General features: G+C 43.4%; 2 protein-coding genes across 2 annotated transcripts; both read left to right on the forward strand.

Annotated features, from left to right (window-relative positions):
* Nucleotides 1-10,070: 10,070 nt before the first annotated feature.
* Nucleotides 10,071-13,105, forward strand: oprk1 (opioid receptor, kappa 1). Its single transcript, XM_036519046.1, has 3 exons — nt 10,071-10,309; nt 11,794-12,146; nt 12,579-13,105. Exons 1-3 carry the CDS (start codon nt 10,071-10,073, stop codon nt 13,103-13,105), a joined length of 1,119 nt encoding a protein of 372 aa, XP_036374939.1.
* Nucleotides 13,106-18,650: 5,545 nt separating this feature from the next.
* Nucleotides 18,651-22,562, forward strand: LOC118771152 (charged multivesicular body protein 5-like). The gene is made up of 8 exons (XM_036519047.1): nt 18,651-18,854; nt 19,786-19,890; nt 20,135-20,181; nt 20,642-20,735; nt 20,925-20,996; nt 21,108-21,216; nt 21,678-21,793; nt 22,504-22,562. Exons 1-8 carry the CDS (start codon nt 18,786-18,788, stop codon nt 22,552-22,554), a joined length of 663 nt encoding a protein of 220 aa, XP_036374940.1. The 5' UTR covers nt 18,651-18,785; the 3' UTR covers nt 22,555-22,562.
* The last annotated feature ends 1,820 nt before the right edge of the window (nt 22,563-24,382 follow it).

Genomic DNA, 24,382 nt, shown 5'->3' on the forward strand with positions numbered 1-24,382 from the left:
TGCTGTTATCCAGAGCAACTTCAACCACACAAAAGAACAGAAGTGTATCCATCCAAGCTGAATGAGCAACAGTGTCAGACCAGGCTAACAACACTCCCAGACCAGTGAGTCTGAGCATAACACTGTGCAATCTGACATAGCTGGCCAAGTATACTACCATACATCAAGCACTAGATCTCAGAATCCAATACACGTCGTGATACCACATGTAAAATAAACAGCAAGTAATGCAGGTAATACAAATATCAGGCGTTAGGAGGTGGAGAGTGAGCTGGAATGGAGATGCAGTCTGAAGAGGTGGGTCTTCAGTCTGCATCGGAAGCTTGCCTTTCTCCCGGTTAGTTAAACCTAAATAACATAAATGTTGCCATAGATTATCCTCCATCCTCATTAATGTGTGTATAATATAATTATAATAATAATACCTTCATTATAGTTGTTATGCGAAGGCCTCTGTGGCCTGTTTCCGAATCCCTCGTCTCTTTAATGAACACTGGTGTTGGGAAAGGATTGGCTGCATTGGAGAGTACAGAGTCACAATGCGGACGCCGTATCTGAATAATTTAAACCAAAGTCTGTCCGCATCGTTCCCTTCCCAGCTCCTCCCCTGGCTCTTTCCGTCTGGCTCTGCACCCCTGCTGGTTCTAACGGGCCCTTAGACACTCCCACAGCATCTTCACCTCTACTGAAATTACATTACATTACATTACATTACATTATTGGCATTTAGCAGGCGCTCTTGTCTCTTATTTAGCAGAGCGACTTACTATTTTTTAATGTCGTCCATTTATACAGCTGGATATTTACTGAGGCAATATTGGGTTAAGCACCTTGTCCAAGGGTACCGTAGCAGTGCCCTAGCGGGGAATCAAACCAGCAACCTTTCGGTTACGAGTCCTGCTCCGTACCCACTAAGCTCCACTCCCTCCCGGTTCGACTGCGTTAATCGCCACACCGCAGCCACATTTATGGCGCTCCTGAGAGCGTGACTTTGACCTCTCCGTTGGGGGGACCGGAGGTTGGACGCTGTATCACCTTTCTCTCTGAATCATGGGGCTGTCTCGGGATGCCGTCTCATCGAGTAAACCTCTCCGATCTCGCCTCTGTGGGGCAGTCGTCGGCCGGGTATGCGGGAGGTAGAGCCGGAGCGATTTATTCCCCTCTCCCCCAAGGCTCCAAGCAATGGCTGCGGTTCATTTGCCTTCAGGTGGAATGAGCTCAAAAGAACATAAATTGGTGTGAACTCCCAATCTGGCCGGGCCCAGGGAGACTTCAGAACGCCAGCAACAGAATGCTTTTGTTAAGTCTCACTCCTTCTATGATGTTAGATTGGATTTTATATAAGAGGTTGCCTTCCTTTCTATTCGAAAGTGATTGCTATTTTAGTATGCGTAGGGCGCAACACAAATTCGTGCACATCCGTTCTTCATATCCCAGGATGAACCCATTCATCCCAGGATGAACGAGTGTGGATCAAACTCTGATTGTTGAAAGCGTAAGTTTCGGTTATGTATTTCTGTTTTGCTAACTGTCAGGGGAATGACTGATGTGTTCATCTACCTCAGGCTTACCTGTCTGGTACTGATGTGTGGGCGCTGACACACCTGCACATGTAAGAGGTCACCGATGGCTGTAATGTGGGACTGTTTTGGGAATTACATCAACTGTGGAATGGAATGAAAACGAAACAAGAAACGGAGTGAAGCCTGCCCTCATCCTCTGTCAAACGACCTTTTGTTCTTACTGCAGAAATACAGAAATTAATCCTGGAGACGTACACCTGAGGCAGTGGGCCATAGCAAAAGTACTCACTGGAGGAACACAAATTCATCAAATGTGTTTTTGCGGAGTGTGCGTGTATCAATGTTTCATATTGTCGTAGTGTGTGTGTGTGTCTCTGTCACTGTATGTGTGTGTGTAAACGTTTCATATTGTCCTTGTGGGTCTGGATATGCGTGTCAGACTGTTTGTGTGTAAATTTTAAATTGATATTGTCATTTGGGTGCGTGTGCATTTGTGTTTGTGTCACTGTGTGTGTGTCGGTGTGTGTGTGTGTGTGTGCGCATTTCTGTGTGTGTGTGAGTGTGTGTGTGAGAGTGTGTGTGTGTGTGTGAGAGAGTGTGTGTGTGTGTGTGTGAGATAGTGAAAGCAAACGGAGAGCCTTGTGGCTCAGTACCTGGCCGTGGCTACCTGAGGCAGTGCAGGTGACAGCTCCTTTATCTCCTCTCTTTATTGACACGCTCACCTTCCGCATGCTGCAGAACCCGTTGATTGCCGTGGTGATGTCGAAAACAAAACCTGACTCCCGGTTGGGGGGGGGGTGGTGGTGAGGAGTGGTGGCAAGGAGAGTTAATATCAGTCTGGGGGCTGGAGTGGTGCTGTGTCAGATCTGAGAGGGCCAGGCTGGGTCACTGAACTGGGGGCCCGTTAGCAGCGAGTCTCCCCAGGGTCTGGACCCACCTCCCACCCGGGCTCTGCTCACACCACCCCCCAGCTCAGACGGTCCACAGGTGGAGTGTGTGAGATTTGCTCGCTCACGGAGAGGTCCCCCAACCCCTCCCTCCCAATTCATGTCTCTGGTCCGGGTTGCCATGGGAACCTCTGCCGTGGGGCTGACCTCTGTCAGTCCAGATTGTAATTTTTTTCACTGTGATTTTTTTTTTTTTTTTTTATTTACGCAGACAGTAATACACCTCCTCTGTGTGCTTTCTGTTATTCCTGGAAATCTGAACTTATGTCCAGCAGATGCTCTGATACACCTTGATTTATGAAAACTGAGCAGGGCATCTTCCATGTACCTGTAAAAACATCTTTGACATAAAAAGAAAGTGCATGTAACACACAGTTTTCCTTCCTGAACCATCATCACGAACGTTTTTACTGTGCACGTTTCTGATCTCACAGCTGAAGCAGGACATGCTACACTGTAGATGTAGGAGAAGCGACGTTACATTTGACAAATGGCCAGGTGAGATGTTTTAAGCGCGAGGCTGAGATGTTATTGTAAGCCCCGCAATAACAGGCTTTTATTTGCAGACAGAGTGCAAACACAGCCAGGTGGAACGCTGCCTAGATCCGAGGGATGACGGATTATTAAGACAATCTGTCTTTATAGCAGCGTCCGCGCAGACCGAATTAAATAATGCCAGGGAAACTGGAGGGCCATTATTTTCAGTCCGGTTTGCCGCCTTTTCTCTGCCATTTCCTGAGTTTGTCACAATATCTCATCCTGACGCGGGGCTTGATATCTGTGGCCGTTAAGGAGATGTTAAATGACTACAGTAATACAGTGTCTTAAATCTTATCTGCCGGTGAATTATTTGCCTCAGTCTTCCAACGACCTTCAAAATTACTTTTGTGCACAACTTTTCCCAGAGGTTTTTCCTCCACAGCAGCGGCTCATTTGCAAGAGGAGTGCAATTACTGAAACAGTCATCCCAGTTTAAATCAAGGCTTACAAACAAGTTTCATCAGTGAGAGAGGATTGTTAGTCTCCACAACAGCTCGGTATAGGAAATACTTCGTTTTTGCTACAGATAAGCTATGACTGATTGCACGGACCACTCACATTATTCGCCGTAGTATTGTGCAAACATCAGCAGCTCAGTTGGAAGACAGCTGTATATTGCAAAATACATCCCTAACCACACACTCCATCTTCTCGCTCTTGCAAGTTCTCAGATCAGCGCTTAGCACACCATTCCTCATTCACTGTACTCAGAACAGTGTTTATAACGACATGCAGAACACTCCCTGAATGTCATTTGGCCATCACTGATCTGAGACCCAAGATTTCACTTATGCAACCCTAGTCAATTTGCATGTGGAGTGTGCTTATTTAAAGTCGTGGTTAGACATATCTAGACGCAGGTAGATAACTGGGTGCCAATGCTTGAAGCTAGTTGCCAGTTAGCTAAAATCAATTGTAAACTCAATGTTTTACAATTTTATTTCTGTGGACATCATTAAAAGATGTTTCTAAGCACACGTAGTAAGTCTACAAAGTCATCTATCTTCAACAGTTTCTGTACAGACACTAAATCTCCCCTGCCGGAGAGCAATTTCTGCAGGGGCCCAGAGGAGTTGAAATTTTTCAGGGAGAGATTAATGTTGCATAGAGGTCACTCAGCGCACACACACACAGCCACTACAAGCTCTCATGAATAAATCCATTTTTCCCATGGTGCTCTCTGCTCGGGCGGAAGGTCCCACGTCTCTTGTCAGAATCGTGCACAGTCACCTTTCGCGGGTCACATTTGACGCCCTGGGGGGGGGGGGGGGGGGGGGGGGTATGGGTCAACGTGGCAACTTGCTGAGGACTGACAGAAGTCCACCGGGCGAAGTGTAAACACTTGAGAAGAGGGCGGGGCGAGGCCTAATTAGCAGCACTTCAGAGGATGATCGAAGGAGAGTTAACTGTTAATTGGGAACACCATGATGAAGGGGAGGGCAAGTTTCTACATCTACAGCAGAAGATCTGGAGCAGGTCTTCCTGTGTCTGATCCGAGTCCTCCATCAAAACCGCTCCAGTGGGAGCCTTGCAAAGGAAACAAACTAAGCTTGACCGAGAGCCTATTAACTTTCACAGCGAACAGTATGTGACCAATCTAATGAAACTAATGAGCGGACACCAATTCCACCAGGTCCTTTCTCTCGCATTGATTTATTTCCATTTATTCAGAAGCGCTCAGACAACACAGTTGTCTTACAGGTTATGTGTCTAATTAAGGATGGCAAGCCGCTGCTCACAGAAAGCTGGGGCTTTTTTTTTCCAGTGAAATGATTAAATGTCATGTTGACAACACAGCAACAGTTTTTTTGTACAGCACAACAAGTTTTGTAGCCATTGGGGACATCTGTGGGTCTTTTCACAGAGCACTTCTAGTTTTCGCCTTTTCATATTTGATATGATTTTCTTGTGACATGCTCGAAAAATGCCTTTTGTCTGAAAGGAACACATCTCTAAAGAACTTTGTGTTGCCGTGGAAACCTGCTTTCAAACAAACTGTACTGCGTCCGTAGCCTCGCTTCATACTTCAAGGTCAAAACACGCAATGTTTCACTCTCTCCTTCCCTTCCGTTCGTTCTCTCTCTCTCTCTCTCTCTCTCTCTCTCTCTGTCTCTCTCTCTCTCTGAGAAAAGTTGCATTCCACACACGCCATATGATGTGGAGAAGGCGCTACTAGAACTAATTTACTGGACTGACAAAGTGTTGCAACTCCAGCTGTGTAGTCAGACGAGACGTCAGCGAGCAGCCAATGACAAGCCTCCTTCCAGCCCCCACCCACAGACAGTCCCACTCACAGATCATCTGTCTTTGTTCCCCACTTCCGCCGGGACTAACGGGGCTGCCTGTCGAGTCAAAATTGATTTTACCAACCACAAACCCCCGTGTAGAGAACATCTTTGCAAAGGGTGCAAAGGAGCAGTGACCCTGTTGCCCTGACGATGTTAGCAGCTTGTCTGTGCAGACACCACGCTGACTGGATCAATACCCTCATCCACAGTCTAATGTAAACCTGTAGATTTCACACATTTTCAGACCGTGAAATAAAGCGATAAAGGACAGCTGGACTTCCTAGGCTTGCTCCGTAAACAGTCAATGGCGGTGTGCGTCAAAACATGGTTGCAGTCAGGAATCGCAGCCCCAGCAACTGTTTCACGGGAATCATTGAACAAACTGTAGAAAAAAGAAAGGCTTTTGTCAATTCTTACGTTTTGCGAATTGACACCTACAGCTCAATAAACAGCAGCGCAGAACGGAGGCGTGCGAGTGAGTGTCATGTACAGTGTTCTTCGGGTAATCTGATTGCAGATGCCCTGTAATTCACTGATCTGATGTGACAATTTGATTTGAAGAAGACACCGGGCGCAATAAGATCATGGGCAATGCCCAGGGGTTTATGCTACTGGTTAATCCCTGTTTCCAGGTTTCATGGTCCTACTGCAAGAATCCTTCCTAAGGAATGGGCCTGCACCTTGAATGGAATTCTGGGTACATGGACATCACCCTTTGACCTTTTGACATCACCATGAGAATCTGCGGAACCAGTCCATGACCAGTATATGTTTGTTGTTCTCTTTGGTGATTCTTGTATTGTTTCTTGGTTCACAGATATGACCATATTTCCATGAATGATGAAATATTCACACAGATGTATGAGGTCACTACGATCGCACCGTTCCATACGGTGGCATGTAGAATGTATTATACTGCAGGACACAGTGCAAGCAAAACCTCAACAGTGCTGCTGCCATCTGAGTTCACATTGTGTTAGAGAGGACGTTGCTTTATTAATAAACACAACATAGCAAGTGTGTGTGTGTGTGTTGGGGGGGTTACAGAAAGCTTTATTAATAAGTACAGCAAAGTGGGAGGGGCAGAATGCTTTATCACTAACAACATTCCATTTGTGTCATATTGTGTGGACTTGGATCCAGCCACACCTGTTCAGGAGGCTTCTTAGCGACAGTGGAATGCCGCAGGTGAGCTCCGTGTGGCCGGGGCACCAGTGCATGTGTGAGATACAGTACAGGGTTGAGGTATTGCACAGGTGCCTGTCAGGTGCGTGCTGTATGTCTCAGAGATAAAGGAGGGATGCCCGCGGTTTCCACAGGTGCTCCCATATTGCGCTACTCCATCTGTCAAACCTCGCATGTGAGAGTCTCCATTTTAATGACCTCAGCGGGTTTTTTAAAATGGTGTGGGCTCCTGGCTTTCACCTCACGGTTTCGCAAAGAGTGACTCCAAACCCACAGATGGAACAGTGAAATCTCATCTGCCTTAATATGAGCAGGGACGGGAGTACTCGAACCCTCTTCACTTCAAGAGTTACCGAGGGCTCCGAGATGGCTTCCTCACATGCAGTAATGAGGCCGTCGAGTGGAAGCGCCCCCAGCTCTGTGAGCTTTCTCCGCTAAAGAGAAGGTGACAGTAGCGCTCAGAGGGGCGGTCTCTTTTGATGAACCGCGGAATATCAGCGGGCGACCAAGCGGCCGACCGTTTGACCATTACAGACAGGGATGGACAGCTATTGAGGACTGAAGTTCTGCTGCATTCCAAAGATACAGAGTGACCCGCAGTTGATAAAATCCAGGCGCACACAGCCTGGCTGGCAGGGTCCTCCTCCTGCCCCCCTGTCGCTGAACGCCCAAGGACTGTAGGCACTTTGCTTTTTCATCCATGCCTGTCTTAGCAATGGTTGCTAGGAGACCATGAGCACATTTTAAATGTTTTTAAGTGACAGCAAGGACAGGCATTGAAATAATGAACCGAGAGAGCTGTGTGTTAGGTGTTGGTCACGCCCTCGGCTCAGAACTCGGGCAAACTGAGAGAACAGATGGGCATCCATGCACTAGGTCTCTCACTTTCAGATGAAACGTTCAGCGCTAATAAAATGCTAATGGCTGAGCTGTTATCTGTGCTGTTCCCTGCCTCTGAATGGCCCTGAACAGCCACACGCACAAAACAATGCCGGTAATGATGGCCTCGTGATTGCCAGCAAGAATCCTTTAATAAATAAACTTTGGGCTTGAGAGGCCAGATCATGACTGTATGACTCCCCTTTGAAGCAGCTTCGGACAGAAGTCTGAGTGTGTAGACATGTCGGGAGGACATCTGGGACTATTTACATAATTTCATATTGTAAAGACCTGTGGTGTCCCATTTAATAGATACAAAAGGACCTAATGTGGTTCTCATCATTTTCACCTATGTCATCTGTAATATTCTGAAAATCCTTTCTCCCATCAAAGCACACAACAAATGAACAGATTTATAAGTTCAGTATTGATAAGTTGAATTATCAATACTATAGTTGTACTATGATGTATGATGAGGTATTATGAAGTTCGTCAATACTTCTGTGGTGCCCTCTATTTGGAAGGCCTTTGATTTGCCATTTGGATTTCATATTCCTAGCAATAAGATATTTTTTTGTTTTCAGTCCTCCAATAAATCAGTTGGACAATGAATTTTTGATAAAATGACATATTCTGAATGCCAAATCCATGACTTAAATTCTTTGTCAAATTAAAAGGTTTATAAATAGAAATTAAAACAACATTCTTTATTAAATTGTTCTGTCATTTTAAGGTACATTGCTGAGTTTTCAGTTGTCAGATTTTAGAAACTTTTTAAATAAGCTTTTAAACTGATTTTTTTTCCACTCAGATTTCACTAAATTATGCTCTACTGTACAGCTGTTACAGCAAATACAGTTAAAACATATTCCTGGCATACTATGAGACAGAAATGTGTTCTCATTTGTACTTCCCAGCTCCTTTGAACCTTGGAAAGGGTGTCATCAAGCCAAGCCTGTCTGCATTACCTGGACAACATCATTCTGGATGAAGTGAGCAATGCTATGGAGAGCAATTTTCTGAATAAAAGCAGACCTCAGGACTCGGATATTATAAGTGGAGAGGACAGTAAGTGGGAATGTGACCACAAAAAAAATCTTAAATCAATCAAAGCCATACCCCTCTTTCCTCTGATGTCACACCCTCTTCATCCCTCTAAAAACTTCTCTTTTTTTTCTCCTGAACTCCTCGCCGAGGGGAACCTGTTCAAATAGCGTGCATGGTTCTAGCAGGCTTTTGAGACATGGGCCTGGATTCAGTCGATATTTACCCTTGACTTTGTCTAACTAAGCGCAAGCACAGTTTGACAAGTTCAGCAATCACTAAAATTAACAAAGGAAAGGGCTTGTGTTGACAAAGAGTGATGCTTGCATTTTATTTGAAATTACTGATGGAATCTGGACCGCAGTGTTGCTTTCAACAGTTATATATATATATATTTTTTTTTGCTGTTTATATAACCTACAAAGCCATTCCCAGTAAAACGGTAAAAAAAGAAAAACTCATCCATTCAAATGCTAGATGTATGTCATATTTTATTAATCATCCAATGGTCATAAAAGTGTGTTCCTATAATTGTAAATGTGATTAATGTCAATACTGTAATAGTTGTACTCTGTAACTTGGCCGCTCCTGCATCAGCAGTAGATCCCTGCAGTGTCATTGCACGGTCAAAGATATGAAGGATACTCTGAAAGTATAATGAGGTCTTTGATTCGAAATCACTTCGAAGACCTGAAGCAAATCTTTTTTTTTTTACAGAAATCGCCGATCCTCAGCTCTGCATTTTGATCTGCGACTACACCGAGGAGCAGCTCCATGACCTCATTTAACCTCAAGCTCCTATGCGATTCACAACACAGAACATCCTCGCAAACCCAAGGACATTAACGTCGGCAATCCTGAGATGGCTCTCTGCGCAAGAACGTGCATAATGAAATAACCGCTCGAATTGCGCTGTGCATCATTTCACACGGGCCTCTTCACTCATTAAATGCGCATATTTCCCCCTCTTAATTGCATCGTTTTTAAGCACTGGATCATTACATAATTTCACCATGTACAAACTTTGATTACACGCCAATGTAAATAAATACAGCATTCCAACTGAATTTTGGACTGCCTGCTTTGATAACTATTTTGTATCTGATATCACCGATATCGAAGATGTATGGAGGCGTCAGCAGCATATAGATGGAGGAATTGATTAAAGGCGCTGGGTGGTGATTGTCACAGCTGTGATGTCATCCAGAGCGAGCCGCAGGGGCCGGGAGAGCTCGCGGGGGGAGTCCGCGCTCTGCAGACACCGACCGCGTCCGCGCAGACACGCTCAAAGTTTCGAGCGCATCTCTGCCAGCCGACAAACTACACCTCTCACACTTTCTTTTTTCTCTTTATCAAGGAAGACGGAAATCTAGCAAGGAATTAAACACCAGCTCCACGGGTATGTAGTAAAATGCATGCACATATTCGAAAGAGGATATATGGGAATGTGTTATTCAGTTTATTTTGGTTAATAATTCCAGAATTAAACATTGTCATTTCAATGAGAGAGAGATAATCATTATTTAATCTGGTCTATCTTGCTCGATTTGGCTGCTCGTTGTTCATTCAACTTTGCTTTCATTCAGCGTTGTCCCTCTCTCTCACGAAGGTGTGCTAATTCACGTTTTCTGTCGTTTGCCCATAGTTCCTCGGATATTCGGATAATGGACAGCGGCGTGGTGGAAATCTTTAAGGAGGACAGGTGCCTCCAGGTCTTCTCCGAGGAGTGCTTTCCTAATTCCACATGGCAGCCGACTTTCCCTGACATTTATAACTACACGCCCAACGGCAGCTGGCCAAACGAACCTATGTCCCCCGTCATTCCCCTCATCACCGCGGTCTATTCCGTGGTTTTCGTGGTGGGATTGGTGGGAAATTGCCTTGTTATGTATGTTATCATAAGGTAAGAATTGTTTGTTCTATTGCGAACATCCGTGCCAACAGCAGCTGTCAGTCACACACTTGAGAAATTTCTGCAGAGCGGGTTGCAGAGGGCTCCACGTTGAATTGGTTGAGAATAATAACGGTAAAACATGGACTATGAAAACAAGTGTTAGAATGATAGACTGAAACAGAGTAAAGCGATGACAAAATTGGAGCAAAATGATAAATCAAGGATAAACATACGTGCAATCGCAACTGAACAATACGAGCAGATTTATTAAATAAACACTAACAAAAAGTTGTAAGAATATGTATGTAATTTTCCTCTGAACACTGGGGAAGGACAGGACGCCAAAATCAGCTGTCATTGCGGAACATGATGGATGCTTGCGCGCCCCCAAGTGGTTAGTCTTTATTGGAGTCGTCTCGAGAAATTATGAAGCCTCTCCAGCTCGTATATAAATATATAAATAATTTACAAATACGACTAAACACTATCGCACCGTTTAGACCTGAGGGCTGTTACGCGCTTCTGTGTCATATGTTATTTCACATGCAAACGATATGGACAGCACAACAGATGAATAACTTGTTAAATAAATAAATTGTGGAAAAAAGAAAGCCATTCAGTGATTGTTTTGTACTATGCTTGTATGTTGCGCCTGTGCGTGTACACGACTGTTTTTATCATTTTTTATTCATCTAATGTTGAATTCATTCATTTGATAATTATTGGATCATTCAAGCAGATATGAATCAAAATATATAAAAAAAGGGAAATACAGGTCAAGAATTTTAATCATGTCATATACTGTTTTCCTGAATTTACAATATTAATCAGTATACATATAGATACCTTATACTGTTTCTGCGGTTAGGCATGGTTGAATTTATTATTATTTTCTGTATCCACTGTGCCACAGAGGCACTGCTATCACTGGAGAAATAATTCTCTCCGGAACCTGCCACCATAAAACGAAAGAAGAGGTTTGTTTGCTTCTATTCATAAAATGCTGAAAAAAAAAACAAATGGCCACGCTGAAACAGGTCTGACACAGTTCCCTCCCACGGCTTCAGAAACGAGTCTGAATAATCCTCTCATTCAGTAATTAATAATATATAATCATTAAAAACTGTATTAACTAAGATGAAGGTGCGGCTCGGGTGGCAAGGTCATGTCATACTGTCTCTAGATCTATTAATTTTTACAACAAATGGAAGGGTGTAGCATTAATAAATTGCTGTAGAATATAGGTAAAAATTAGAAATTACTCAGGTATGAAAAGCATGGAATTTAAAGCATCAGGGAGGCAGCCCCAATCAATCACCCAATAGCTATATGTCTTTGGCTAATGTTGCAGCTAAGCTGAACTGAGATTGAGTGGGCCCATCACTTGTGCTGCAGTAAAGGTCATTCTGAAATCCTTCATAACTAAACTGTGTTCCTGTACAGGCTGTGGCTTGTTCTGCTGTCTCCATGACTTGTTTTGTGTTATTCTGTAGATACACAAAGATGAAGACCGCAACCAACATTTACATCTTTAACCTGGCCGTGGCGGACGCCCTGGTAACCACCACCATGCCGTTCCAGAGCACGGACTACCTGCTCAACTCCTGGCCCTTCGGGGAGGTGGTGTGCAAGGTGTTCATCTCCATCGACTACTACAACATGTTCACCAGCATCTTCACCCTCACCATGATGAGCGTGGACCGCTACATCGCAGTGTGCCACCCGGTCAAGGCCCTGGAGTTCCGCACGCCTGTCAAGGCCAAGCTGATCAACGTCTGCATCTGGATCCTGTCCTCGGCGGCAGGGGTCCCCGCCCTCATTCTGGGGAGCACTCAGACCAACAACGGTGGGGGGAGGTCATTTTGGGGGGGAGGGGGGTCCATCACGGTGTCCAAGCGTCCCAGGCCTCGCACAGGTTCAGAAGCTCAGATGTGGCCATCTTGTAACACACCTATAGGAAACTTCCTGTGTGTGAAGCATACTGTTTCAGTGCAAATGACTTGCATGTCTTGTCATAAATGTGACTGGTGGATACAGTCAGTAGAGACAGTACATTACATTAGTGCCATTTAGCAGATGCTCTTATCCAGGAAAGCTGACACAGGTTTCAATTTTTACATGTTATCCATTTATCCAGCTGGATATTTACTGAGGCAAGTACAGGGTACAGCAGCAGTGCTCTAGTGGGGATTGGAACCAGCAACCTGCATCAACATTACAAGAAGTATTCCCTGTTTTGGTGGTTTTGACCTTTGACCTTTGCCCCTCACGTTTTCAGGGACCACAGAGTGCGCCCTGCAGTTCCCGGAGCCCTACAGCTACTGGGACACGCTGATGAAGATCTGCGTCTTCGTCTTCGCCTTCATCGTGCCCGTCCTCATCATCACGGTGTGCTACACGCTGATGGTGCTGCGTCTGAAGAGCGTTCGGCTGCTGTCGGGCTCGCGGGAGAAGGACCGCAACCTGCGTCGTATCACCAAGCTGGTCCTGGTGGTGGTGGCTGTCTTCGTGATCTGCTGGACCCCCATACACATCTTCATCCTGGTCAAGGCGCTCAGCCACGTCCCCGAGACGACCGCCGTCACAGCGACCTACTTCTTCTGCGTGGCCCTGGGCTACACCAACAGCAGCCTCAACCCCGTCCTCTACGCCTTCCTGGACGAGAACTTTAAGCGCTGCTTCCGGGACTTCTGCTTCCCGTCCAAGCTGAAGGCAGATGGACAGAGCATCAGCAGGGTGAGGAGCACCATCCGGGACTCGGCCCGCCCCGCCGAGAACCCCCCCGGGACCGGTAAACACGTATGACTAACGGTGGAGATGTCCTCCTTCCCCCCTCATGGACGAGACGACTCCAACGACCTGGGGGTGACTCAGATCACCTCGGCCGTGTAGCACTGCTCACACACACACACACACACACACACACACACACACACTATACACACACACACATACATGCACACACGCACCCACACACACACAAACACATACACACACACACACACACACACACACGTGTGACCATTAGAATTGGCTGCACGGGTGGGTAATGGTCAAAACCCCAGGTGGTGTGTGAGGAGTTCTCTATTATTTGGCAAGGGTTCTGCAGGGAGGGCCTTTGCAAAGACTAGGGGGACATTGGTGTCCTTTGGTCTTTTTAAGTCCAAACTCACCAATTAGTTTTAAAAACATACAAAATAAATAAAGATTAAGCAAAATTATTCATCAAACAAATTTTAATGTTATAAAGGAGGACATGCTGATCATTTTCTAGTGATATAAAAATCCATATGGACAAAAGGGCTTGCTTTATGACAAAGTGTTACTTTGTGAGCGAGTGAGTGTGCATGCGTGTATGTGCGTACATGTGCGTTCACCAGAACATATTCACACACTTTGGTCTATAATTTTAAAATATTAAAGAGATCACCTTCTTCTGTGAGAGTTTGTTTTGCAGACGTGTTCATCTCATTGCATGTAATTGTGTGAATGATTGGATTCTGCAGTGAATTTGATCAGACCTTGTAAATAGGGCTAATACTTCAATAAGCAGTATTATTTGGGCTACTTGTTACACACGTTGCATGAAAGAATAGAAATATGTCGGGTCTGCTTTTGATAGTGTTAGTGGTCATCCTACAGGAATAGTAAATGTAATATGAGCTCTCCTTTAAATGACAGCTACCCCCATTGTATGGTGTGTAATTTTGATTTGCATTTTTCTTAGTCTCCAAACTATGTCATTAATTTCAGTGGGAAATACAAATATTCTGCTATTTCTACTACAGTATTTGCGATACGATGCATTTACACAGATTTATTCTCTGTTCTTACCCCAAACTTAGTGGTGAAGGAGCTTGGCTTGTCACTGAAGGGTTGCCGGTTCGATTCCCACACAGCCTTTCCGGCTTGAATGGCTTCAGTAAACATCCAGCTCCATGAATGAGAGATGTATCAGTCCCCTTTGATAAGGGTCAAATGGATAATGTTAATGCTAAGTAGAAACCCACATGGGAGTCAAACTGGCAACCTCTGGACACAGTGTTGGAACAAACCAATGTTCAGGTTTGATCATTAGATTGAAAGCAGCCCTTTTGGAAGTGTAAGAACTCCTCTGTGCAGTGTATTGGGGAGTTGAAGGATTTGGGTCAATTCCTTTCGGGCCCTCTGTTAGTTAAATCTTCCCACTTTCTCCTCCAGACCCAGGGCATTACTGGTCATTGTGGTAAGTTAATATATTCTGAGTCTTGGGGTTGTTTTCTTGTTCTGGGTGTGCTGTTTATTGTCTCATAATTGATATCAAAGCTCACGGAATCAGATTCAGTTGTTTCAGATCCTGTTACACACAAAGGCACATGGCTGCATGCTACACAGAATACCCATTCCACAAATGAGCAGCTAAATATTGCCTTTGCTACTGTGTGTAAAAGACACATGTAGGAACGGGATTTGAAAACTCAGGGACATGGATTTGGGTGCACTCTACCTTTGAAACCTGATGCTTTCTGAGACATAATTGAAACAAAACATGAATGAGTGCAGTGGTCTTTGTTGTCTAACTCACCGAGGGACAAAAGCTCCAGTGAAGCTGCTTATCCCCTTATCTTTGAAGGCCACAAGTGCCCTTTACTGTCTGGGATTCGATGCACATTTAGCAGGAGATTAATACGGTGAGAACATCTGAAGAACAGAGGGGAGGGACCCTTTTCAGCATCTTAATGATGCAGGATTGAACAGCTGTCTGGACGTCACAGGCTGTCTGGGGATGTGATGTGCTTGTCTAACTAGACTGCCGGATCGTGGTGCAGAAAAGTGTGGCTCAGTCTTACCTGAAAGCTGTGACTGTCTCACCTGAAAGGAGTGGTTCGGTCTTACCTGAAAGCTGTGACTGTCTCACCTGAAAGGAGTGGCTCGTTCTTACCTGATAGATGACAGTGTGCCTCACCTGAGAGATGGTTCAGTCTTACTTGTGAGGAGTGATTCAGTTATACCTAAAAGAGGTGGCTGGAGCTTACCTGAAGGGCATGGCTCGGCCTTACTTGGGAGGAGTGGCTCAGTCTTACCTGAAAGATGTGACTCTGTCTCACCTGAAAGGTGTTCCTCAGTTACACCTGAAAGGTCTGGCGCGGTCTTACCTGAAAGAAGAGGTAAGATCTCTCCTGAAAGATGCCGAAAGGTCTGAGTTTGGATTGTACCCGAAGGCCATGGCTCATCTGAAAGGCCCCCTTGACTGTTCTCATATGGCATTTTGGACTCACAGGTGAATCCTGGACTGAATGCTCAATTGGACAGAGGGCTTAACTTTGACTTTGACCTTTTGTGTCCGTAAGTCAGGTTGTAAATGCTATATGTAAATGTTATATGTAAGTTTATAAAATTATATAAATAGAACATAATTATATTTTGAGGCTTACAAATACAGATCTGTTGTTTTTGATCTTACATGAGAACAGGTAGGAAGTTAAAAAAAAAATCATTAAGTTGCAGAGATGAATCATGAAATAGCATTATACATAGCATTTCATACAGAAATGAAGCTTCATTTTCATAACAGATATAGCTGATCAAATATCACATTTACAGGTCTTTATGGCCTTAACTGTAAGCCAGTATAAAATTATTAAAAACTCACCATGCTTGTAATATTCATAAAAGTACAAAGATAAACTCAGAATATGTCTGTATGTTTTCAAGGGGAATTGCTTGATCACAATCTTTTAACAAACAGCCACATCAAACCTAAAATCACCCATTGATATTTTGCGCTGACATATATAAATATGTGCATATGTGGTTACAGCTGATGTCAGTATTTGCTTGTAAAGCTTTGAAACTGTATACTGTCCTTAAGAATTATAAAAATGTATCAGTGTATGAAATCAGTGACTTTCTCTGTAACAAATTTCCTTATTTCTCCCCACTGTGCTATAAATGACTGGTTCCTGTAATGCTGTCTGTATTTACTATGGCTGCAAAATGCAACATATAGATATTTTCAATGACGAACATGTTATTGTATGTGTGGAATGGTTGCGGTTTCACTCAATGTAAGCCTGACTAACATTGTGATATTATAATGTGTAATAACAGCTTATATTCTGTATATTTTTATTTCTGCTATTAGATGTGTGTTTGCCTACAAACACTACATATTTTGTAAAATATCTGTAAAGTTGTGAATTCATGGTCTCAATAAATGTTTTATTTATTACAAATAAAGGAAAATGAAGTCAACTAAAAAGCTTCATGCATTGCTTGAAACCAATCTGATTTTTTCCCACAATGCATTAGTTATGGTTTCATCAAGGAAGAGTGACATTGGACTATTCTCAGGAATTACTGTTTATGAAGAAAAATGATATTCATGTATTTCAGGTCAGGTGCTTCTCATCACGCCATTCACGGCGTTTATTTCCTCTTGTTTTCTCTAAATGTAAGAAGGTCTGCCTTTCCCTAATATGCAGAGATATGTCCGTGTTCATTTAACAATGAATATGACAATTATCATATGTATATATATATATATATATATATATATATACGTCTGTAGACAGAAATGTGCGTCTTTGGGACAGTCAGTAACAGAGAGAAACAGATGTCCATCCATTTAAGCACGAATGACCCTATTGCATCCCAGATAAGGGCCCCTCATACCTCCACATACCTCCATCACTGTGATCAAAGACGAGCTGCTTTCAGACAAATGGCTGCCTGAGAGAGCTGAAAGGATTTAGATGGCTCGTCCGCAGCGGAGCAGTGGGCTGTGAATGTAAACTCTTGCTCGTTTCTTTTCAGATGCTCTCATAGAGCCATTTGCACTGCGGTTTCAACAGCACCAGTAGGGAGCCCCATGAGGGTTTCAGGGGTTTTGAACAAAATTAGCGAAAAATCAGCTGCCTCGTCCTGCACACTCCAGACTTAAAAGCCTACCTGAGGACACAACCGGGCTTTGCTCTCCAGAGTCTCATAACCAAAAAGGTTGTAGGTTTGATTCCAAGGTGGGCCACTGCTGTTGTACCTCAGGCGGGGCGGCAGTATAGTATAGTGGTAAGCAGCAGGACTTGATGTGGACACATCAGAGGGGCATGAAGGGAAATCTGCTCCTAGGACACTGGGGTGACCTCCTGACATGTGACCTGACGCTGCCCATCACATGATCAAGAACAAAAGTGAGAAAACCTTACTCTTAACCAGAAGGTTCTAGGCTCAGATGACAGGTGGGACACTACTTGTGTACCATTACTCAAAGCATGCAATCTGAAGAAGTGGCCAGTAAATACACGATAAACCACCATCAGAGCCATCCTTGATAAAAGTACCTGGTAACAAATACAGACTACAAGGGGGTGAAATAATCTGTGGTACCTTTTTTTTTTTTTTACTGATATTCAAACCTTGTTTAATAAGCCCTTCATTGATGGAATGATTACACATAAGATGTATTTATTGTTTTTCGGTATATTTCATTCAGATATGCTGCGCAAATTCGAGAAGTATTTTGTAGCACTTTCAAGGGGTGTTTTATGGTTCTGTAGTCACATCAAGGTCACGAGTGGACAGTGCGCTGCTTCCGAAAGCATCTGCCCTCCCAAATTGCTCTCTGTGGACACGTGGAAACCTGTTCAAACCGGTATCTGAATGCAGAGCATCGTGCAGTACTCATGGAGAAATTACTGTAACCATAGTAACGGGCAACGGCTCAAGGATGGTCGCATCCTGTTGTAAATGTAAAAGATAATTTGCGGGATTCTCAGGACATCGAGCGTTGTGGTTTCAGTCTAGTTCCTGCTACTTTGCAAACTTTATCTACGCTAAAATTTCAGTTGCGCCCCGGTACCGTGCACTAATCCAATCTACTGATGGGAGCATGTAATTATAACGTACAGCTTTGTCAAAGCGACTGGCGCTTAAAATAAAATGTCCTTTTCGCACCCTGGCCTTAAGAAGTATTGTGTTCATTGTCTGTCTGTCTGTTTGTCCTTGATTATATCTCGCAAACGAGGGGAAATTGTCATTTAAACCTTTCTGTACAAGGAAGAGCAGCTTGCTGTTTGCTATAACGTGGACGCACTCATGCAAAACAAACTGCACAAAGCTACAAAACAATCAAAAATAAATGAATGAATAAATGACATGTATAAAAATGGAACTGGTTGGTTGAAGTGTTACAGTTCTGGTGGCAAGAGGCAGCGTGCACCGCTCATCCTTACGTTACGAAACCTGCCTCACGTTTTCCGGGCCATTCAGACTCAGGCGAAACCTCCGAGTCTGAATATCTCCAGCTCAACAGCTCATTGGCGCTCTATGCCACGTGATTACTGTTAGTTCCACCAATGGGATCGCTCATGACGTTACGGTGAGGTTGTTTCCGGGTGTTCCTTAGCGTTGACACAGGGAAGGGTTTCGTGAGTCTTTGTGTGTTTTGGTGATAAATTTTGTTTAGCCCGGGGGATTTCTTTATTTTTGTCTTTTTTGGGTTGTAAGAATGAATCGTATTTTCGGTCGCGGTAAACCAAAAGCACCGCCACCAAACCTATCGGACTGCATCAGCAATGTAAGTAGTCAGTTGCCACACTCCACTATCAAATATTACTCAAAACAAAACAATGCACTGGCTAGCTAAGGCTAGCGCCTGCTGTGTCACTTTTCGGTTGAGTGTCATGAGTTTATGATTAGTTAAGATGGCTAGAGTCGTTGCCTTGTTCTTACATAGTAGAATACCTGACCGAAGAAAGAGCGTAAGTTAGATGGCACAGGGTAGATAGTGAGGGACATCAGCCAGATAGTCGGGGTTGTTGTGGGTGGCGCAATCAATGCAAGTATTGGTCTGCCAGCCAGATTTTCTGTCTGTATACGGCATTCATAATGACATGTGCATGTATTAGCCTCCTAGCTAGTTGGAATGAAAGAAAGGAGCGGTGAACTGCCTTTGTTTCCGACGATTGTAGGCATCGAGTTTCATATAAGTAGAACGCTAGTTATAAAAGGGCAGATCTGTTCTGTCTTGCTGTCTACAACTGACATGGAGTGTTGAAAGTGAGCCTAGCTACCGTTAACTACCTAACTCTTAAGTTTTAAAGTTTAAAAATATGGAGTAAGAACTGTAGATATGTTTAGATTACGGTTGACGTAGGCTTGCTGTCTAGCTAGTTGGCTAGCAGTTTCCTTGAAGAGAACCAGTTTTACTGGTTTACGTTCCTCTGCCGTCATAATAAATAAGGTAAAAGCAAAAATGTATGTGTTTAATGGACCCGCCCTCTACTGTAATTATTTGTTCTCGTCCAATCATGAAGTAAGAGGTCTGTGATGTATTGAATTTTAATATCAATTATTACAAATCATTGACGTAATTCATAGTTAATGAAATAACTTTTGAGTTAAGAGTAGGTATAAAGTTATGAAAAGTTTCGCGGGGCACGTTTCGCTGACTTTATTCGCAATATCCCGTCAGACCCGCTGACTGTCCGTCTCTTTACCCCGCGCAGGTGGACACCAGGGCGGAATCCATCGATAAAAAGATCGCCAGACTGGATGCCGAGCTCATGAAGTACAAGGATCAGATGAAAAAGATGAGAGAAGGCCCTGCAAAGGTAGGCGGTGCTGCCAGAGGTGGTGACAATAAAGTGACAAGTATTGTCTTTTCCTGAAAATAAAGTCTTACTCATCATTTTTATTTATTCCTAAAACATCCCATTTAAAGACAAATACACATTTATAGAAAATGCCCTAATCCACTTGGGTAATCCCGTTTTAATATTTACTCCATGTAATCGCTTTATGAAAAATAATGTGGCATCATGGTGCATGGCTGTATTAATAATGATTTTTTTTCAGAACATGGTGAAGCAGAAGGCAATGAGGGTGCTGAAACAGAAGCGGATGTGAGTTTCTTTCCATGATAATGACACATTTTAACACCCCAGACGTCCCTTCAAGTCCTGGAGGCTGCTGAAATTGTTATTGCTGTTATTTGGATGAGAGAAATTGTTGCTTCAAATTTTGAAAGTGAGGATTAGAAGAAAACCTCTGCTAATCTTGCAGACCTCTATTTATCTGGTGAGGTTAAGCAGTCATAGCTGTGAAATATAAGATGCTTTGTTGTTCTGCAGCACATACGAGTAAAATAATATCTGTTCTTATGCCACCATACAGAGATACTTCCGTTTTATGTACATAAAGTGATATAGAAGGTAGCAGACAAATAAGTGAGGATAGGGGCACTGTTCAAGATCCCTCTTTAAAACGTGTTGTCGCTGTTGACAAAAAGGAGCCATTATCGTTTAGCCCCTGTATTTGGAGTTGCACTTCCATAATGCCAGTGTATGTGTTTTCAATGCACAGGTATGAAGGCCAGAGAGATAACCTAACCCAGCAGTCTTTTAATATGGAGCAGGCCAACTACACCATTCAGACGCTGAAAGACACCAAAACAACAGTAAGGATTTTTGTCCATGTTTATTTATTATGTTTATGTGTTAGGTTATTATATTAAACAGATGTTTGGAGGCAAAGGAGTGTAGTGTAGTCTGGGTACAGTGTAGTAAACACCACCGAAAAACATTTCTTGTGCACTGTGACAAAGTATATGAAGGTGTGAACAAGTTTGTGTGTGTGCAATTTTCAGGTGGAAGCCATGAAAATAGGTGCCAAGGAAATGAAAAAAGCCTACAAGCAAGTGAAGATCGACCAGATCGAGGTGTGTACACCTGTCATATGGCGGGGGCCTGATTTCCTGAGGTGTACAGTAGGTAAAAGGCACACAGCCAGGCAGCTTTTTAAACCTTAGATATTTGATGCTATCTCTCAGGACCTGCAGGACCAGCTGGAGGACATGATGGAAGATGCCAACGAGGTGCAGGAGGCCCTGAGCCGCAGCTACGGGACGCCAGAGATCGACGAGGATGATCTGGAAGCGGGTAAATCCAATCCCACCCCTGCCCAGGGATTCAGCCTGGACCACTCTGTCTATAGACTATGCCCCAACTCCCAAAATCATGTGTTTGTATGTATGTTTCTGCTTGTGTGTGTGTGTGTGTGTGTGTGTGTGTGCACTGGTCTTGGCTCTGATGATTTTGTGTGTGTGTGGCTCTAATGCTGGCCTTTTTTCTGATTGTGTCTGTGGATGCTGTATGTATGCTTTTGTGTTTTGTGTCTACCTGAATGTGTGTATGTGTGTGTGCATGCACTGATCTTGGCTCTGATGCTGGTCTTTGTTCTGATTATATCTGTGGCTGTTTGTATGCTTCTGTGTGTACCTGAATGTGTGTGTGTGTGTGTATGTGTGTGTGTCTGCATGCACTGGATCTGATGATTTTGTGTGTTTGTGTGCTGGTTTCGGCTCTGATGCTGATGCTCTGTTTTGTGTGTGTGTTGTCAGAGCTGGACGCCCTGGGAGATGAGCTGTTGTTGGATGATGACAGCTCTTACCTGGATGAAGCCTCTTCTGCTCCTGCCATTCCAGAGGGTGTGCCCAGCGACAGCAAAACGAACAAGGTACTGACCACACCCATATCACCTTTGAACAAGGTACTGACCCCACCCATATCACCTTTGAACAAGGTAATGACCTCACCCAAATCACCTTTGAACAAGGTACTGACCACACCCATATCACCTTTGAGCAAGATACTGACCACACCCAAATCACCTGTGAACAAGGTGCCAACCACACCCAAAGCTTCAGTACCCAAAGGTACTGACCACCACACCATCAACTGTATATATGCATAGAAAATATGTAGCATAATAGCAATGACGGCAAACCCTGTATATGCACAAACTAACCACAATATGCGAACTTACAACAGCTAACAGCAGCAAGCTTTTTAAACAGTACCCCAAATGAACAGTAGGTGGCAATGTTGATTTTTTTGTATCAATGAATGGGGAGTTTATTGGAACACTAAGTGATGCAACCAAAAAGCAGAATTACACCTTTTGTATTTGCAGGCAAGCATATGCTCTACATTTTCACCACAAGCATATAATAACTTTTCAAACATACACAAAATGCTATTGCAAAGCAGTATTTATTTGAGCATATAGTGGTATGGATTTTACCTGCAGACAGGTCCCTGTTTCTAAAGGAAAAGAAAAGCAAGACACAAGTGTCAATTTATTCTGTTATATTTCAGAAAACCCATAAAATCTGCAACAAACAGCTCTGTGTCCCCAAACTCATATTTTGATCTGTGTTCTTTCAGGATGGTGTCCTGGTGGATGAATTTGGCCTGCCGCAGATTCCCGCCACATAAGGGGGGGGAACAAAAGCAACACACTAAACACTTTTGTATTTTAAATGACATTTATATATTCTAAGGACAGCAATTTGGCTTGTAAGCACAACCATTTGAAGTGACAGGCATGAAGTGTTGAAGCTGTTTTGGTTTGCTGTTTGTTTCGTTGTTTTTTTTACCATGCTAACATATGCTGTCTTAACCTGTTGCTCTTGTCCATGTTTTACAAACCGAGCTGAAACGCAAACTGCTGTGTTCATAATTACATCGTATGGATGGTTATTCAACGTACATGAAACCTTCTGCTATTTAATTTTCTGTAAAAACCTTTGGAAATGGTCTGCCTTTACTCTGTATGATAATACTGTGTATCCCATGTGAAATAAAATTAACTGCATTTGAAATCGTTGTGGCAGAGATTTATGATGTTTTATATTGTTGTTGCATGGGCTTGTGATGCATTTTTCAATGGCTGTGATAGGGATTTATGGTTTTATGCTTTGATGTGCAGCATATTGAACACACTTCATGTCACATAGTGTATGCTAATGTGGAATAGTTGCTTTTATGTTTATTTTCTTCTCTTCTTGTTTGACTTCTTTTTCTTTTTGCCAGATGCTTTGGGTTTTTGTTTTCTTTGTGCCTTCTGTGAGGGGCCAGTGGGAGGTCTGGGTACAAACTCCACCCTTTGACCCTGACACTTTCCCTGTCAATCATGAGAAGATGCACTGTTAGGATCAGGTCGAAGTTCACAGTACAATAACTCCTCTGGGGTCAAGTATCCTCAGTGAGATGGATTCAAAGACAGTACGACATTAAGCCTGTGTATAAGTTATACTGTAAGTTAAAAACGGAAGTGGAAATTTGTTGTGCTGAAAAATTTTAAAAATACCTAATATTTCCCTCAACTGCTGCATGGGCCAATATTACCAGAGACCCTTGCAAAACCCTCACATTTATAAGTGTAATTTTCTAGCATTAGCAAACATTGGCTCAACAAAACCAATCTCATTTTGCCCTGTGTATTTGTGCTCAAGAAAATGCATCATAAATCAAATTGTTATTATAGTTTCTCAGATCTCAAAAATGTGGTATTTTAGGTCTAGACTTTGTACCCTGACTATCGTAGATGAAAGATGCATATGAAACTGAAAAAATGAATGAAGAGAAGCAGTATTTGCAGGTGAGGTTTGATTACATTCAGCGTAGGGAAAACCTGTCTGTTTTAGTACAGTTTCTGTTTAGGATCTGCCTGGTATGGAGAAGTGATTTCAGAATGTAAACAGGGCTTAATTGGGTTAATGGGCTGTGTGGAAAGCAGGATGTGGCTGACAGTTGCCCACAACTGGTTGGAAGGGAATATGTGGAGCACATCATGTACACAGGGATGGAAACTGCTACAGTGTATTCAACCATGTATCTCTTTTTCTGCCTTGTGAAGCTCTCTTGGTGACTGCTGTTGGCTGTCCATCTGTCTGTACTGTATATCTGTGTATTCTGTATTGGCACACACCTGAAAACATTTCCTGCATCGGTCAGGTGATCTCATGATCCCTACGAAGTCCCCTCTTCCACATGCCCTGCAGTATCTTGTCCCGCACCACTTGCACATGTAGGTCTGAAAACCGAACACCAAACTTCCTATTAGAGGAGAATCCTGCTCATACAAACACCTTAACTCTGTTTTAAAGAAGCACTGCAAGCTTGATTCCAAATAAGACAAAGTGGCTGGCATATAGAGCTGCATTTTTATGGTGTACTGTAATGGTGTGTCACTTTCTTTAAGAAAAAAATAATTAAACTTTGTCCACAAAAATGGACCATTATGACAATTAGAATATCGTAC

This window comes from Megalops cyprinoides, chromosome 24, assembly GCF_013368585.1.
Source record: "Megalops cyprinoides isolate fMegCyp1 chromosome 24, fMegCyp1.pri, whole genome shotgun sequence".
Taxonomy (NCBI): domain Eukaryota; kingdom Metazoa; phylum Chordata; class Actinopteri; order Elopiformes; family Megalopidae; genus Megalops; species Megalops cyprinoides.

Excerpts from the sequence above, each read along its gene's own strand:
- oprk1 (XM_036519046.1), top strand. The coding sequence starts at position 10,071 with ATGGACAGCGGCGTGGTGGAAATCTTTAAGGAGGACAGGTGCCTCCAG. Across the intron at positions 10,310-11,793 it reads GTTATGTATGTTATCATAAG|ATACACAAAGATGAAGACCG; the intron begins GTAAGAATTGTT and ends GTTATTCTGTAG. Across the intron at positions 12,147-12,578 it reads GAGCACTCAGACCAACAACG|GGACCACAGAGTGCGCCCTG; the intron begins GTGGGGGGAGGT and ends TCACGTTTTCAG.
- LOC118771152 (XM_036519047.1), top strand. The coding sequence starts at position 18,786 with ATGAATCGTATTTTCGGTCGCGGTAAACCAAAAGCACCGCCACCAAAC. Across the intron at positions 19,891-20,134 it reads TGAGAGAAGGCCCTGCAAAG|AACATGGTGAAGCAGAAGGC; the intron begins GTAGGCGGTGCT and ends ATTTTTTTTCAG. Across the intron at positions 20,736-20,924 it reads TGAAAGACACCAAAACAACA|GTGGAAGCCATGAAAATAGG; the intron begins GTAAGGATTTTT and ends TGCAATTTTCAG.